The 14,308-nt window shown below is 42.2% G+C and overlaps 1 protein-coding gene across 1 annotated transcript; it reads left to right on the top strand.

Moving 5' to 3' along the window:
• The first annotated feature begins 6,239 nt into the window (after window positions 1-6,239).
• Window positions 6,240-14,009, top strand: LOC146616794 (breast cancer metastasis-suppressor 1-like protein-A). Its single transcript, XM_085372230.1, has 10 exons — window positions 6,240-6,480; window positions 6,698-6,788; window positions 7,945-8,072; window positions 8,565-8,644; window positions 8,888-8,984; window positions 10,430-10,519; window positions 10,630-10,694; window positions 10,786-10,825; window positions 11,139-11,268; window positions 13,672-14,009. The coding sequence occupies exons 1-10, from the start codon at window positions 6,345-6,347 to the stop codon at window positions 13,787-13,789; spliced, it is 975 nt and encodes a 324-aa protein (XP_085228356.1). The 5' UTR covers window positions 6,240-6,344; the 3' UTR covers window positions 13,790-14,009.
• Window positions 14,010-14,308: the final 299 nt, after the last annotated feature.

The following is a 14,308-nucleotide window of genomic DNA, read 5'->3' on the forward strand; positions in this document are numbered from 1 at the left end:
GGGATTTACACCATTTCAAAGCTTCCCACAGCACAATGAGCCCAAGAACTCAAACTGTCTTTAGAGTGAGACGATTAGCTCCAGTGGTTCAAAGGAGACAGAAGAGAAAACGCTTCAAGTGAAGAATAGATCATAATTACAACTACAGGTGATTTCAGCCACATTTTAATGATGTCAGAAAATAGGCAGGGCAGTGACCTGTGCACACAAGTATGATCTGAGCTCATGTATTTACTTTGCTTTACACATTATTATCACAGTGCTGACAGCCATGTGACTGGACATGCAAAGCAGTTAAAGCAGGTGACAGTGAGCTATGATTCTTCCAGCAAAGCTTTAAGTAATACAGTTGGAAGGAAATTAGGAAACATGCAGCCCGACCACAAACTGTGATTCTCTGTTTAGTTTTCTTTCTCTTCTCTCGAGTTTCTCGTTGATTGTCTGTTGTGCCAACCCAGCATTGTATAAGACTATGAGAAACAAAAAAAAACATTACAAGTGTTCTGAAATAAACCACAAAGACAGCTCAGACTTTCTGCCTGAGTACTATACTGCGCTAAATACAAATTAAACAAGCCAAGTTTCCTGACACACTTAGAGCCGTGTGAAGCGCTACGCACTACGGAAATAGTGAGTCTACAAGATAAGCCACGAATCAACTGAGCAAAATCTTTTACCGTCTAACACTCTCCCGTATATTTCTGCATCTGCCGAACATCAGGCAGGCCTCCTGTCAGCTTTGGTGTCGTGCACTAGCTCGTGCTGCTAGAATGACCCGTACTGTTAAAGGAGTTCAGAGAATCAGCAGTCGCTGGTAAGACGACTGGAACATTCTGTGTGTTTTTGGAGAGAGGAAAAACAAATGCAGCCAGCAGACACATAATGGATTCATTACTGCGTGTCAGACCACCCGAAAAGCCACAGCGTATTTTTGGCCTCCACCTAAAAAGTACCTTTGTGATCTGCTACAGCCTCCCCCTTCAGTCTAGCTGCAGTAACGCAGTAACAGGAGACGCAGTTAGAAAGCATGGAATGGATCAGATTGCATCCGAGATGTGGAAATCATGAACAACTGGCTTAAAAAATAAAGGAGAAACTAAGATGATTTATAAAGGATAAACTCAAGAGATAAGGGGGGAAAGGAAGGGGGGAAATCTTGTTTATCTACAGTTATTTAAATGTTTTGATTAATCATTTATTATCACTATCAAAGCAACTATAGCACCAAGACCAATATGGCAATGTGGCCAGTAGAGGATGCTGTGGATGTGGATAAGGACTGGAAGTTCCAAAGAAAGACTTAATAGACACAGAGGGCCAGGAACAACTGAAATCACAGCTGCTTATAGATTATGAACACAAATGCACTGATTCAAGACGAGGCCCAGATTAAATTAGAAAAATCTTTGCTTACTTTTCTTTCTTCTTTTTTCCACAGATAAAGAGTGAACTGAGCCAAAGGGATCAACACTCTCTTAATGTGCTTATTGTACTGTTACATGGGCAGCAGCCTGTCTCTGGGGCTTTACCCTCTGCAGGTCGTATCAGAGGGTTCTTATTGCGCTCTTGACATTTATACCTCGTGGAGGCCAGGCTTGAGTTTCTGGGCCTGAATGTGACGGTACAAAAATTACCTTTAAAAAAATGCAGCAGTATGTATTATTTGACATTATTAGTAGATCTGCATGTGCAGCCACCACACAGAGAATAAAAGCTCATTAAATGACTTTAATGTAACTTTAAAAGAACATTAAAAATTAAAAGGTTTTTCTTGTCTGTTTCCTGATAGTGCAGAAATGTTACAAATGTCTACACGGGGAACTTAACACACCTCTTTAGCCCCCTAAAAATAGCCATGTGCCGTCACCTTGAGGCCTAATAGTCAGCTGATTGTGAAAACAACCGGTTTAATTCCCTGAAAGCTCACCCACTGCCTTCCTTCTTATCCCCCCCGAGCATATGATACACTGGGTCAACCTTTATGAAAGGAAAGCCAATAATGCCATCCCACAATGGGACACACTATCCACTTGTTTACAATGCAAAAATGGATGTGAGACATTGTTATTCAGGTGACCCTCTTTATTCATGATGGCTAAACATAAAAATGCGGTGTGAGTGCAGTCGGATCGTGTGTTACCGAGTCCTCTCTGAGATCTCATCCTTCGCCACTGTGGACAAAAAAAATCTGAGGAAAGACACAGAATGTAATTTTTAGCTCAACCGGCCTAAAGACAGACGAGCCCAAGCCGTGACACATCCGTCATCCCACCGGTTCATCTGTAGTTCACAAAAATTGCTACTCCTACAAACACAACGAGCACCTAATGGGGTTTTTTACTCCTAACGTACAGAACAAGATGCAATAGTTAGCACGGTTGCCTCACAGAAAGAAGGTCCTGGGTTCAAATCCCCCATATGGCCGGGGCCTTTCTCTCTGGAGTTGTTCTTCCTGTGTCTGCGTTGGTTCTCCACCTTCACACAGGCCAAAGACATGCAGTTAGTGGGGTTGATTTAATTGGTGATTCTAAATCATAGGTTGACTGTAACGGTTGTCTCTCTGTGTTAGCCCTGCGACAGAGTGGCGACCTGTCTAGGGTGTAGTCTGCCTCCCAACATATGGCAGCTGAATAAGAGCCAACAACAGAATGTATGTATGGAAAATGATAAAGAAGGAAAGTCATCAAATGCCAAATACTGATCATGGAGGGAGTGGTCCAGCGCAGCGACATGCCGTTCACATATTTCCATGTATTTTATGGTTACTACTGATAATACTCTTGAACTTTGATTAATTCGGTGAATTAGATTGAACTGTTCAGGGTATGAGCTTACTGGATTTCTTTGTATCCTAATTCTCATTGGTTTGTGCAACACAGCCAAACAAGTATCACCGTCGTTCTTTTTTTTTTTTTTTTTTGGCCTGTCCCGTTTGGCTCTTTTGCATCAGAATTGTTGTCTAAAGGCAAAGAAAGATGCCCAACGGATTTACTTTACCAAACTGACCATCCCAGCCTTGCCGTAATGGTCCATTTGATTCACCTTTTATTGTTTATTTTATTTTCACTTACTGAATACGGGACAGACTTGACTGGGGGAAAGAAGGGGAGAAAGAAAGAGGGAAAGAGAAACAGCTGAGAAGAGGGACGGGGGAGAAGGGCAAAAGACAAATCACCGTCTTTCTGTGGAGTTGTTACACCTCTGCTTTTGACTGTACTCTCAGGTAAAATCCTGCCTAATCCTGAGACTTTTGTTAAAGGGTTAAGAAATTCACAATCCCTGTCTTGGGTAAAGCTTTGCTGTTTCATATTTTTGTACCATTTGTGCAGCCAACAGCAAGCATATTAAGTTTATTTGTCTATTGTGTAATGCAATCAGCTATTCGTAGTTAAATTGTGTACTATTTTATTTGTTTGAGTTTATCATTATTCTTAATTGTTTCTCTTTCACTTGAGTGATTTCAAGAACAGAGGAGCTTTGGAGAACCACCGTCAAAGGCCTCTATCGCCCTCGTGTGGTTGAAAGGTGAAGATTGTGGGCTCTGAGTGGATAATGTGTACAGCACTATACTAAGTCGAATATTGTACATTTCATGAAAGCAAATGTTTAAAAAACGTAAACTACCTCATTACAGGACACCAAAATCCATTTTATCAGACATCAAAAAGCTGCGTTTACATTTCCAACAAATGGATCACTGTATAGTCAAAGAGAGCTGTGCACAGATCTCTCCTGGCAACAAGTAAATTAATAACCGAAGGAGCTCAAAATAAAGACAAGACTATCACAAGTGAGGGATCATTAAACTACGTTAAAAAGCAACTTCTTGTCAGGTAATCACATTTTCTGGCTTAGTTTCTGTCTTCTAAAGGTTGCAATTTCATGGTGCTTATTCTGTAAATACCTAAGTTTAATATCTGTATGAAAGCCTGTATGGGGTTTGTCTCTTATCCCTGCATATGCAAATATTAAACAGTGAAATTGAACACCATTCGGCATGTACTGATTTTATTTTACCGAAGTGCTGCAATCTTCTCCAGTGAAAGAAAATGCACTACTTTCATTCTTCCGACTGTCCATCACCGCACAACACAACATCACGACTGCAGCCTCCTCTCGCTCCTCAAGTCATCCATCACTGCCACCCAGGTGAGTGAGAATAGAGTCAAGCGTCGAGCCGTGACAGCTTGAACCCCGAGGTGCTTGAATCATCTGCCACTCAGCTTGCAGAGGCTCTCTAACACCTCTGCAATGTGTTCCTGCAGCTGCACCGGGTGCTTGGAACCTGTCTGGTTCCAGAGCCAAATAAAGGGTCCAGACCTGCAGGACTAACACGCTGTCATTCATGAGTCAGCTCTGATGAGACTTTCTCTGTGCTTCCAGTCTCCATGTTCATTAGAGCTCCACACCTGCAGCTCTCATATTCCCTGCAGATGTGAGTTACTTTTAACTCCTGTGAAAACACTTCACAGAGCCATAACTCAGGTGGTATTTACTATTTAAGTGCAAGTAACAACACAAAGAAACATGAATAGTATCCATTTCTGTTGAGATGGGTTTTTTTACAGCTTTAAGGTGGAAATAACAGCCTTAAAGGTTAATCGTGATCTAACCAAAATGTCGTCTTGCCTTTTGAGTGAGTTCAAGTTATTGAATATATTATATTACATGCTTTTTATATTATATAATAATAATAATAATAATAATAATAATAATAATAATAATAATAATACATTTATTTGAGGGCGCCTTTCAGAAACCCAAGGTCACCTTACAAAAAAACACAATTAATAAAAGGAACAATAGTCATAAAATACATAAAATAAGTTAAAATTACAAAACAGAGCGTGACAACAGATAAAATCAGCATTAACAACACTTCCCACAATACTTTTCCAACAGCTCGTAGGATGTTTGAGAAGTTTCTTTTAGATGATTTGCATTATGAAGTAAAGAAAAGGGGCAACACAATAACCATTTGGAGGAACTTATAAACCCCTACAGTTGACTTACACACTGATGAGGTATAACATTATGACCACCTGACTAATATTGGTCCCTCTTTAGATGTCACAACAACCCTGACCCACTAAACCTGAAGGTGTGCTGTTGTATCTGGCACCAAGATTTTACCAGCAAATCCTTTAAGCTGTGAGGTGAGGCCTTCATGGATCAGACTTGTTTGTCCATCGCATCCAAACGATGGTCGACTGGATTGAGGTCTGGAGAATTTGAAGGCCAAGTCAACACCTCAAAGTCATTGTTGTGCTCCACAAACCTTTCCTAGACCATTGTTGCTCTGTGGCAGCGCGCTGTTCCTGCTGAAAGAAGCCACAGCCATCAGGGAATACAGTTTCCATGAAACCATGTTAATGGTCTGCAACAATGCTTAGGTAGGTGGTACGTGTCAGAGTAACATCAACAAGGATGGCAGGACCCAACAAACTGATGCACGGTGTATTCTGACACTTGCATTAACTGTTTTGGTCATTTGAGTTAGCTCATCTGTTAGATTACAGTCATGAGCGAGCCTTGGCCGCCCATGTGCCTGCTGGTTAACCACTCTCCCTTCCTTGGGCTACTTTAGCCAACTTTCTTCTGGTTGGCTGCCCATCACAAACTGTCTGTATTGGTGCATTCACAGAAGCCTGAAGTCTGGGATTACACAAATACGTCCAGATACACTAAACTTATTATCTGAAAATGTGGCTGTGTAACTATCAGACAGAAAATAGGAAAGAAAAACTAATACAGTAACAGTATAGCTTAGATACTACAAGTAGCATCTAGTTATAGTAAATTGATGGGTTAAAAAAAATGACCTCCAAAGATAGAAAATGAAAAGGATACAATTTTTTTAAAGGTATGGATTTTGATCAGCACCAGAGACTGCAGTGCCAGCCTGTCTAAATCAATTAAAGATTTGTAATATTAACAAAAGGTGCTTGTCATGAAATATAAATATAGACGCATTTGTGAGAGTCTCTAAATTGCTGTCAGGAGTTAATGTTTAAGTTAAGTGTACAAGAATTAATCTATGGACAAAATAAAGAATTAATCCTCACAACAGATTTGATATAAAGAGACGTTTTGAAAAAAGTTTTTTTTAAAGACTACAAATCCCTGCAAGCTTCCGGTCGCAAGCTCGTTCACAGAAGCATTTGATTGGACAAACTCAGTAAAGCGCCTTATGATTGGTTGACGGTGGCCATGTTTGTATTTCCAGCTGGTAGATGCGGGCTAGCTAGCCGGTTAGCTACCGCTGCATTTGGCTCTTTCTTCGGGGTGAAACATTGAAGAAAGGCCGTGCCACCCCGTTAACACCGGCTTATCTGACAGTCGCAATGCCGGTCCACTCGCGGGAGAAGAAAGAAAGCAACCACGAAGAAATGGAGGTGGACTTTCCCGAGCAAGACGGCAGCACCACAGACGAGGAGGATACCGTTAGCTCGTCCGTGTCTGAAGATGGAGACAGCTCGGGTGGGAAAAATAGGCCTTGAACATCAACCGACAGTTAAACTCGTGTTACATACTCGAGTGTAATTTATATGTTTAACAGTGCGCGTGATTTCTCTTAAAAATGGGCTGACAGGTTGCTTGGGTGTGAAGTGCAGTGTGGGGTTGTCATGTGGATGAGGATAAAAAGCAGTTGTGGTGTGGAGGGGTTGTCAAAGCTGTCATGTCTGTATGTGAACAGAGATGGACGATGAAGACTGTGAGAGGAGGAGGATGGAGTGCCTGGATGAGATGACCACACTGGAGAAGCAGTTCACTGACCTGAAGGAACAGTAAGCTCTCTGACATGTTTCACACTGAAAACAGCTCTGACATCTGGGACTCACACTCTGAGGTGTTTGTCAGATTCACTGGGATATTCCCAGTGACATGGACCGTGGATCTTGGTCCATTTTAGCCAGTATTACTGGTCAATATCATGGATTTGTCTTGTTGCCTTCAGGCAGTTTGTATAAAGTACTGGTTCTGAAATGGTGTTCCAGTATGCTGTGAGGCTGTGAGTCTAGAGGCCTATACTACAAAATAAGTTCAACATACCCACGCAGCCATCTACCAGTTTGCCCCAACATAGAGGTTTGTGGAGCGAGATCTGGAAACTATCCCAGCTGTTACAGGGAGGGGGAGACATGAGCGTAGTGATGCTCAAACACAGCTATAAACACTGCAGACTCGCTCACTATCTGCACACTGAAGTCCACACACGATAGTTTGACATAACCTGCTCTGGAGGAGGTTGTAGATTACCATGGCAATGTACCCCGCCATGACCTGACTGGGACTTCTGTGCATGATCTTTGCTGAACCTACGACGTAACCTATACAAGTGGCCGATGTCATTGAAACATGCTTGTGCTAGTGCATTACATGCTATTTACCATGTCCTTTCTCCCCTCCGTCGCCCCCCGCTCTTTGTTGTGGTCGGTTTTTCCAGGGTTAACATATTTGTCCCTCTAGTTTTCCCACTGCTTTTGTCCCACAGCCCTTCTGATAGTAACAGCAATCAGTGCTGAAGGCCAGTTGCAATAGTTGTGGGCTGCCTCAACTGGTCGTGTAGCTCCATTTCTAGAGAGGTGCTACATTTCACACCAGGTTGTGCCATAGATTTCCTGCTGAAGCATAATTCCCCAGTAAGAAGTGAGTCATAACACACCCTCGTAACACTGAAAACCCAAAGGGTGAACCTGGATTTGCATCAATAAGCCCCAAATCTTGCTTCACAGTACAGACCTCCAGTGTGCCTTTGGATTCTGTGTCATTCCTGGGTTATTACTGTCCAGTCCAGGTACTTACTTATGTCATATTTGGAGAGATTTCTACCTGTCATTCACCGGGCCGGGCCATGCCAGTCACATTTATACATCAGTTCTAAAATGGGTTTGACAACAGACATTACAACACAGTTTTAAAATGCAACTATCTGCCGTTCAGGTTGTATAAGGAGCGTTTGAGCCAGGTGGACATCAAGCTCCAGGAGGTCATGGCCGGTTGTGCCCAAGAGTATCTGGAACCTTTAGCCAACCTGCAGGAGAACATGCAGATCAGGACCAAAGTGGCCGGTGAGTCTATAGTTGTCATGGAGACGTATAGGTCTGACTGTGACCTTGACATACAAAGTTTACATTGTAGTTTGTGAACCCAGTTGGATTAACAGTATTTCTGCAAATATTACTTACAAAATAAGGTCTGACCTCCATCTAAGTCACAAGTCCAAGCAAAGATGGTCTGACTGAACAATACTGAATCATGCAGGCTGGAGAAATTAGGTGCATCCCTGAAGTGAACTTGTTTAACAGCAGTAATCTCCATCGGAGCGTTTCTGTAGCTTCTTCTCAGATTTCCACAGATTTCATCTGTGCTTCAAGCACGTGTGTATCGATCTTGATTTATGTGTAGAGATCCTGATCGTTTAAAGGGTTCACTATATTTTCTTGGCATTTTAAATGGGAATATAAACTTTGAAATACTATCACCTCCTTTATGTACAACTCTCAGCTACAGAAAAGGATCTTGTCCTTCCTGCAGATTAGATTTGTATGATTTTTTTCCAGGGATCTACAGGGAGCTGTGCTTGGAGTCAGTAAAGAACAAATACGAGTGTGAGATCCAAGCAGCGTGCCAGCACTGGGAGGTGAGAGGCCAAGTTAAAATACATCTTGTTCAAAAACACAGAATTCTTTATCTTTTTTCTTTCTTTTGAAGTTTCAAATACGTCTGTAATTTTAGATTTTTGAGATGTTTTGCTTAATTGTGGAGTAAATTCAACTCAATCCTACTAGTTTAAGCTATTTGACCATTTTTGCTCAGTATTGTTGTGTGTGTGTGTGTGTGTGTGTGTGTGTGTGTGTGTGTGTGTGTGTTTTCTGCCTTCTAGAGTGAGAAGTTGCTGCTGTTTGATACTGTGCAGAGTGAGTTGGAGGAAAAGATCAGAAGACTGGAGGAAGACAGGCACAGTATCGACATTACCTCAGGTAGCAACAAGAACATCCTTTTTTATTATTCTGTATTTTTATCAGGTATTTATCCAGAGTTTAGTCAGGAATTACCAAACATTTGTCAGAAGTTGGGTCTATGGTGACCAGAGATGGGCAGTAACGCGTTACCTGTAATCCGATTACTTTTTTCAAGTAATGAGTAAAGTAAGGGATTACTATTGCAAAAACAGTAATTAGATTACCGTTACTGCGTTACTAAAACCGTGATTTTATTGCGAGAATGTCTCATGACAGTGACGTAAGCGAGTGCGATGTTAGTGACAGCAGCTGTGTGCAGATCAACAATGGATAATATATCGAGTGCAGGAGAGAGTATGAGCGTGCAGCGTTTAAAGCGTGGAAGTACTGACCTTACTTTGAGTTTGATTCCATAAAAAGTGACAAAAACACTAGTGTCCGCTGTGGGTGGGAAGAAAACGTCTAAACTTCCGAGCAAGCACCGAGTAGCTACGACGTAATGGGAAACTCACAGAGAAACTCGCGGATTCTTCCACTGACCGCGGCACACCTGCACCAGGGTAAACCTCCGCCTACCCCACTCCTGCTTTACAGGTGAAAATAGAGCAACAGGACCGCTGAGTCTTTGACTTTATTTATGTTCTGCTGTGTTTTACTTGCATCTATTTGAAAGACTGAGTGTAAACACAAAAAAAACATTTATTTTATGTGCTGGAATGTGCAGAAAATAGGTTTAAATGTTAAACAAATTTCTTCCAGTCAGAGAATGTTGCATATAATTAAATGTTTGCTTGATGCATAAAGTTAAAAGATTAAAACTAATAAAACAAGGCAGAAAAAGTAGAATTGGGCTGAAAGATCTATCGCTTTATCACCTATTCAGGTTGTAAATCGTGTTTTTACAAAGTAACTAAGTAATTAATTACTTTTGAAAATAAGTAATCAGTAAAGTAACAGGATTACTTTTTGGGGGACGTAATCAGTAATTAGTTACTCATTATTTTTCAAGTAACTTGACCAACACTGATGGTGACTCACATTTAGGTTGCCTAGCTGTACTATACTGTAAATAAAAGATGGACGGGTACAGCTTTAATTCTGCAATCCTCGTGATGACCTGCGGGGACCCACAGCTGCACTGCTCATCTGATTTATAATCCAAGTAATGACATCGGATGAGTTTATTGTCAGTTAAATCTACACTGTTTCAAAACAGACAATCCCAAAACAGGACTGTTGTTTCACTAGTTTTGCATTCGACCAGGGTCAGTGTCACTGCTCGTAGGTGATCCTACACAGGTGGCCTGAGGGATGGACATTGTCTGGTGGAGCCTTCCTGTTCTTATGAGTATAGATATCCAGCATGATTTTGATCCTTGTTGAAATCTGATGTGTTGTTTTGAGCAGTGTAGAAGGAAGTGGTCAAACGCACAGCTGTTTTCCGCTCTCTCTCCGTTCTGCAGAGTTGTGGAATGATGGATTGCACTCACGGAAGAACAAGAAAAAGGACCCATTCTGCCCGGTCAAGAAGAAGAAGCCCGTTGTTGTTTCTGATATCCTTCGCTGCTGTTCTGTCCTTGTCTCATTCATCTCCACACACAGACGTGCTGTTAAAACCAATGTTTTGTTTGTTTTTCCTGTTTTTTTCCTCAACTTCTATCACGGCCTTATATTGTTTACATGCTGCAAGACCTGGATATCCTTGAAGACTGGACTGCAATAAGAAAGGTATTCTTCTGAAAGCAGAGTTTGTCACCTGCTGAATGTGTCCAAGCTGTGATTTAACCTTTCAAGTTGTGTCTGTGTCCTCCCCTCACAGGCAATGGCATCACTGGGGCCCCACAGGGTGAAGGTGGATGGTAAGGTTCAAGGTTCAAGGTTCTTCAAGGTTCTTTATTATTTGTCACATGCATAGTTATACAAGTATAACACACAGTGAAATGTAGCCTGACACGCTAAGAGTTTCTCCTCGTCCTTGGTTACAGTCGATACCTGGCTGAGTGTGGCGATCGACCCGCACTTACACACGAGGGGTTTTGACTCAGTACTTTGTGCTCAGAGGAGACTCCCTCCTTTTTTAGAAGACTTTTTATTTCTTTTAACCTTACTCTGTCCCCGTCGCTTGTCTTGAAACCTCTCCGTCTCTTCCTCTCTTTCCTGCTCCTTCTCCAGTGCCTGCAGTAAAGCCTGACAGACATCACCACGTGGCACGCTCCGAGGACGGTCGACTTTTCTATGACAACCAGTGGTACTCCAGGGGACAGGCCATCTGTATCAACAGGAAGGACGAGTACCCAACTAGGTGTGTGGGAAGGGGGTTTATTGGAAACAGCTTCTAGTATGAATTCTGAATGTGTGTGCGTCTGCTCGTGACACACTGTGCAAGGCTACGTGACTGAATGGCTCTCTAGTCACATGCTGGGGAGACAATGTGCCTACGAGGCTGAATGTGGCTGCACATTCTGCGTCGCGCCCTGTGTGCCGTCTGGAAAGGATGCGCTGTCAGTTGAAGGCACGCAATGATGCCACATCACCTCCCCCTCGCTTTTACCGCCACCACTGAGTGGCGAAACAAGCAGGTGGCTGTTATGAGCAGTTAGAGCTGTGATATGGCAGCCATGCACACCAGACAATATACCCCAGGGCAGCTGTGGCTACGACTGTAGCTGCCTCCACCAGTGTGTGAATGTGAGAGTGAATGAATAGTGAAATTGTAAAGTGCTTTGGGTGCCTTGAAACGCGCTATATAAATGCAATCCATTATTATAATTATTACAGGTAATGTACTTAAACTTATACAAATACACAGGGGCCAAGTTAAGTATTAAGAACTGTAACAACAAATGCAGCTGTTTTCTGCAGATGTGTTCCAGCACTGTGCTCTTGAACTACCATCTTCAGCAGGCTGAGGACGACAGTGTAGTTGGAGTAGCTCTGACCATGTGATGAGATCCTTCCTGTGGAAGCAGCTCAGTAATGAACCTGAACATCACTTCCTTGTCTGTAGTAGAAACTCATTTGTTTTATGCAGGTGTGAACAAATTCTTCCTGTGTCTGCCTTTCACAGAAAAGGTGCTCAACATATCTGCTGTACTGCAGTCGTAGAGGAAGCTCTTCTAATAAAGGACTGAATGAAACGTTTTACAGAAGGATGATGAAGCAATTTACAAGCAGTTAAACATCTGGTCCTTTTTTAAACCCTTTACCAGGGTTAGAAATGACTAATCTACAGTATATTCCACTTCCAGATCTCATGTAACAGTAGTACAGTAAAAGGATACTGCAACAGTGACAGAAGTACAAGCAGTTTCATCCATGTGTAGAATGAATCGTGTTTCCAGTAATGCTGCAACAAGGAGCCAGTCAGAGCAGCAAATGAGCTGCTGAAATAAAAGCCAGGAGAAGTGCTCACATGACCAACACTGCTAACAACAGACACCTGATATACTTGGACAGCTATTAATTAACTGGTCAAAACATCAGAAGGATAAAATGTTCATGTTGTTATTTAGGTTTTAGTCCTCCTGTGCAGCTCTGGACTCGCAATGATCCAGTTATTTTTGTTCTCCTGCATCAGGGATGACCTGTAGACACCTGAGGCTGGGTGTATGAAATGCTCGTATGTTTGCAGCTCAGATCTGTGAGATCCAAAGTGTGGACACACGGTCTCAGATTTATAAATCTGTGTACACTCTTTGTTATTTTAGATTTAGAACTCATTATTAAACTTATTAAACCACAAATTAGGCCACTACTTATTAAATTGTTCTGCCAGTTTTATGGTCAGTTTTCTTCATTCTTCACTATTATTTGCCAATGATTGGAACACAGAAGTAACCCAATGACAACAAAATAAAAATATGTGTTTTTATAACTGTCTTTAGGAAACTTTGGCCATTCAGTGGAATATATGAAATGGTTTGTTGCTGTTTTTCAATTAAGCTCATCTACTCGCTCCTGCTCATCCTAGTTTCAACCCGTCTGTCCACTTGATTGTATAATGTCTGTATTAGAGCAGTGTTTTTTGGTGTTAGTGTTTTTTCTCTGCTTATAGAAAGTGTGCAAGCTAACGGCTCAGGGAGAGTAAGTGAGGTCACTTCTGCACTATAGACTGTATTTAAAAGATGGAGCGCTACCACGATGCCTCCAACAGTTTAGATACTTTCACTGTGCAGCAGGGTTTAGGTGTGCGAAGACGTCTGGAGCAATTTCCTTTGGACAGATGAGACCAAAGTGGAGATGTTTGACCGTAATGCACAGGTCCAACATATCAGCACAAATGCCTCATACCAAACGCACAGTGGTGGAGGTGTGATGGAAGGAATCAGTTTGCCCAGTCACAAGTCCAGAGATTATATCAAAGTGATTGATATGCTGTGGCGGGATATTTAGGACAGCTGTGCATAAACGAATGGCCACGAGGCTCTGTTGTAAAGACGAGGGCCAAAAACCCTGAACGACAATGTGAAACACTGATAAACTAATCAAGAACATGTTTAGGACGCATCTATTAAATCTTTATTGTTTTCTAACCAGAAGCCTGCTGAGCATTACAGAGCAGGTTTGACTTTGGCTTCCTGCTTAGTAGCTGCGTCCTCCTGTGTGTTTGCACACAGTCATCACACACGTCTTTGGCATCTGAGAGGACTGGGGGGCGATTGTTCACTGACGTTGTTGTTGTTGTTGTTTTTTGTGTGTCATGCAGTGCCATCATCACCACCATCAACAATGATGAGGTGTGGTTCAAACGACTGGATGGTACCAAGTCAAAGCTGTACATCTCCCAGCTGCAGAAAGGCAAATACACAATCAAACACTCGTAAATGAAAAACACGGCCACATACAAAAACCATCATCTCTGCTGCGTTTGTCTTTCTCAGTGTCCTTTTCCATGTGGTATTTTTGTACATTTTACTACTACTGCAACACACATACACATCTCATTTCACTCCCTCTGTGCACAAGTTGCAAATACATAAACTGACCCTTCTGCTATAAGGAGACGATCTTCTCTGTAAATATGTATATGTATCTTATCGACAAGGTCACAAAGTGTCATTTTCTCTGGAACGGAGATCAATGCAAAGTGCTGCTAAACAGAAAGGTGAAGAACCAGAGCATTAGCAAACTGTGAACCACAGAGCTCAGTCGCGTGCCTTTCTGAGACTAGACAATGCCTCGGCTGATGGAGGGGTTTTGGGGGGGGGGGACAGAAAGTCCTGAACAATATCAACGCAGTGAAGCCATACTCTGTACTGGGTTAGCACCAGGAGCGGGAGAAAAGAAGCGGGTCAGCGAATGTGTGAGTGAGAAACACTAACGCCATCAGCAGTGTGTTTGAT

This window comes from Diplotaxodon limnothrissa, linkage group LG15 (assembly GCF_057381915.1).
Source record: "Diplotaxodon limnothrissa isolate DT_005_m linkage group LG15, D_limnothrissa_male_GT1.1, whole genome shotgun sequence".
Taxonomy (NCBI): Eukaryota; Metazoa; Chordata; class Actinopteri; order Cichliformes; family Cichlidae; genus Diplotaxodon; species Diplotaxodon limnothrissa.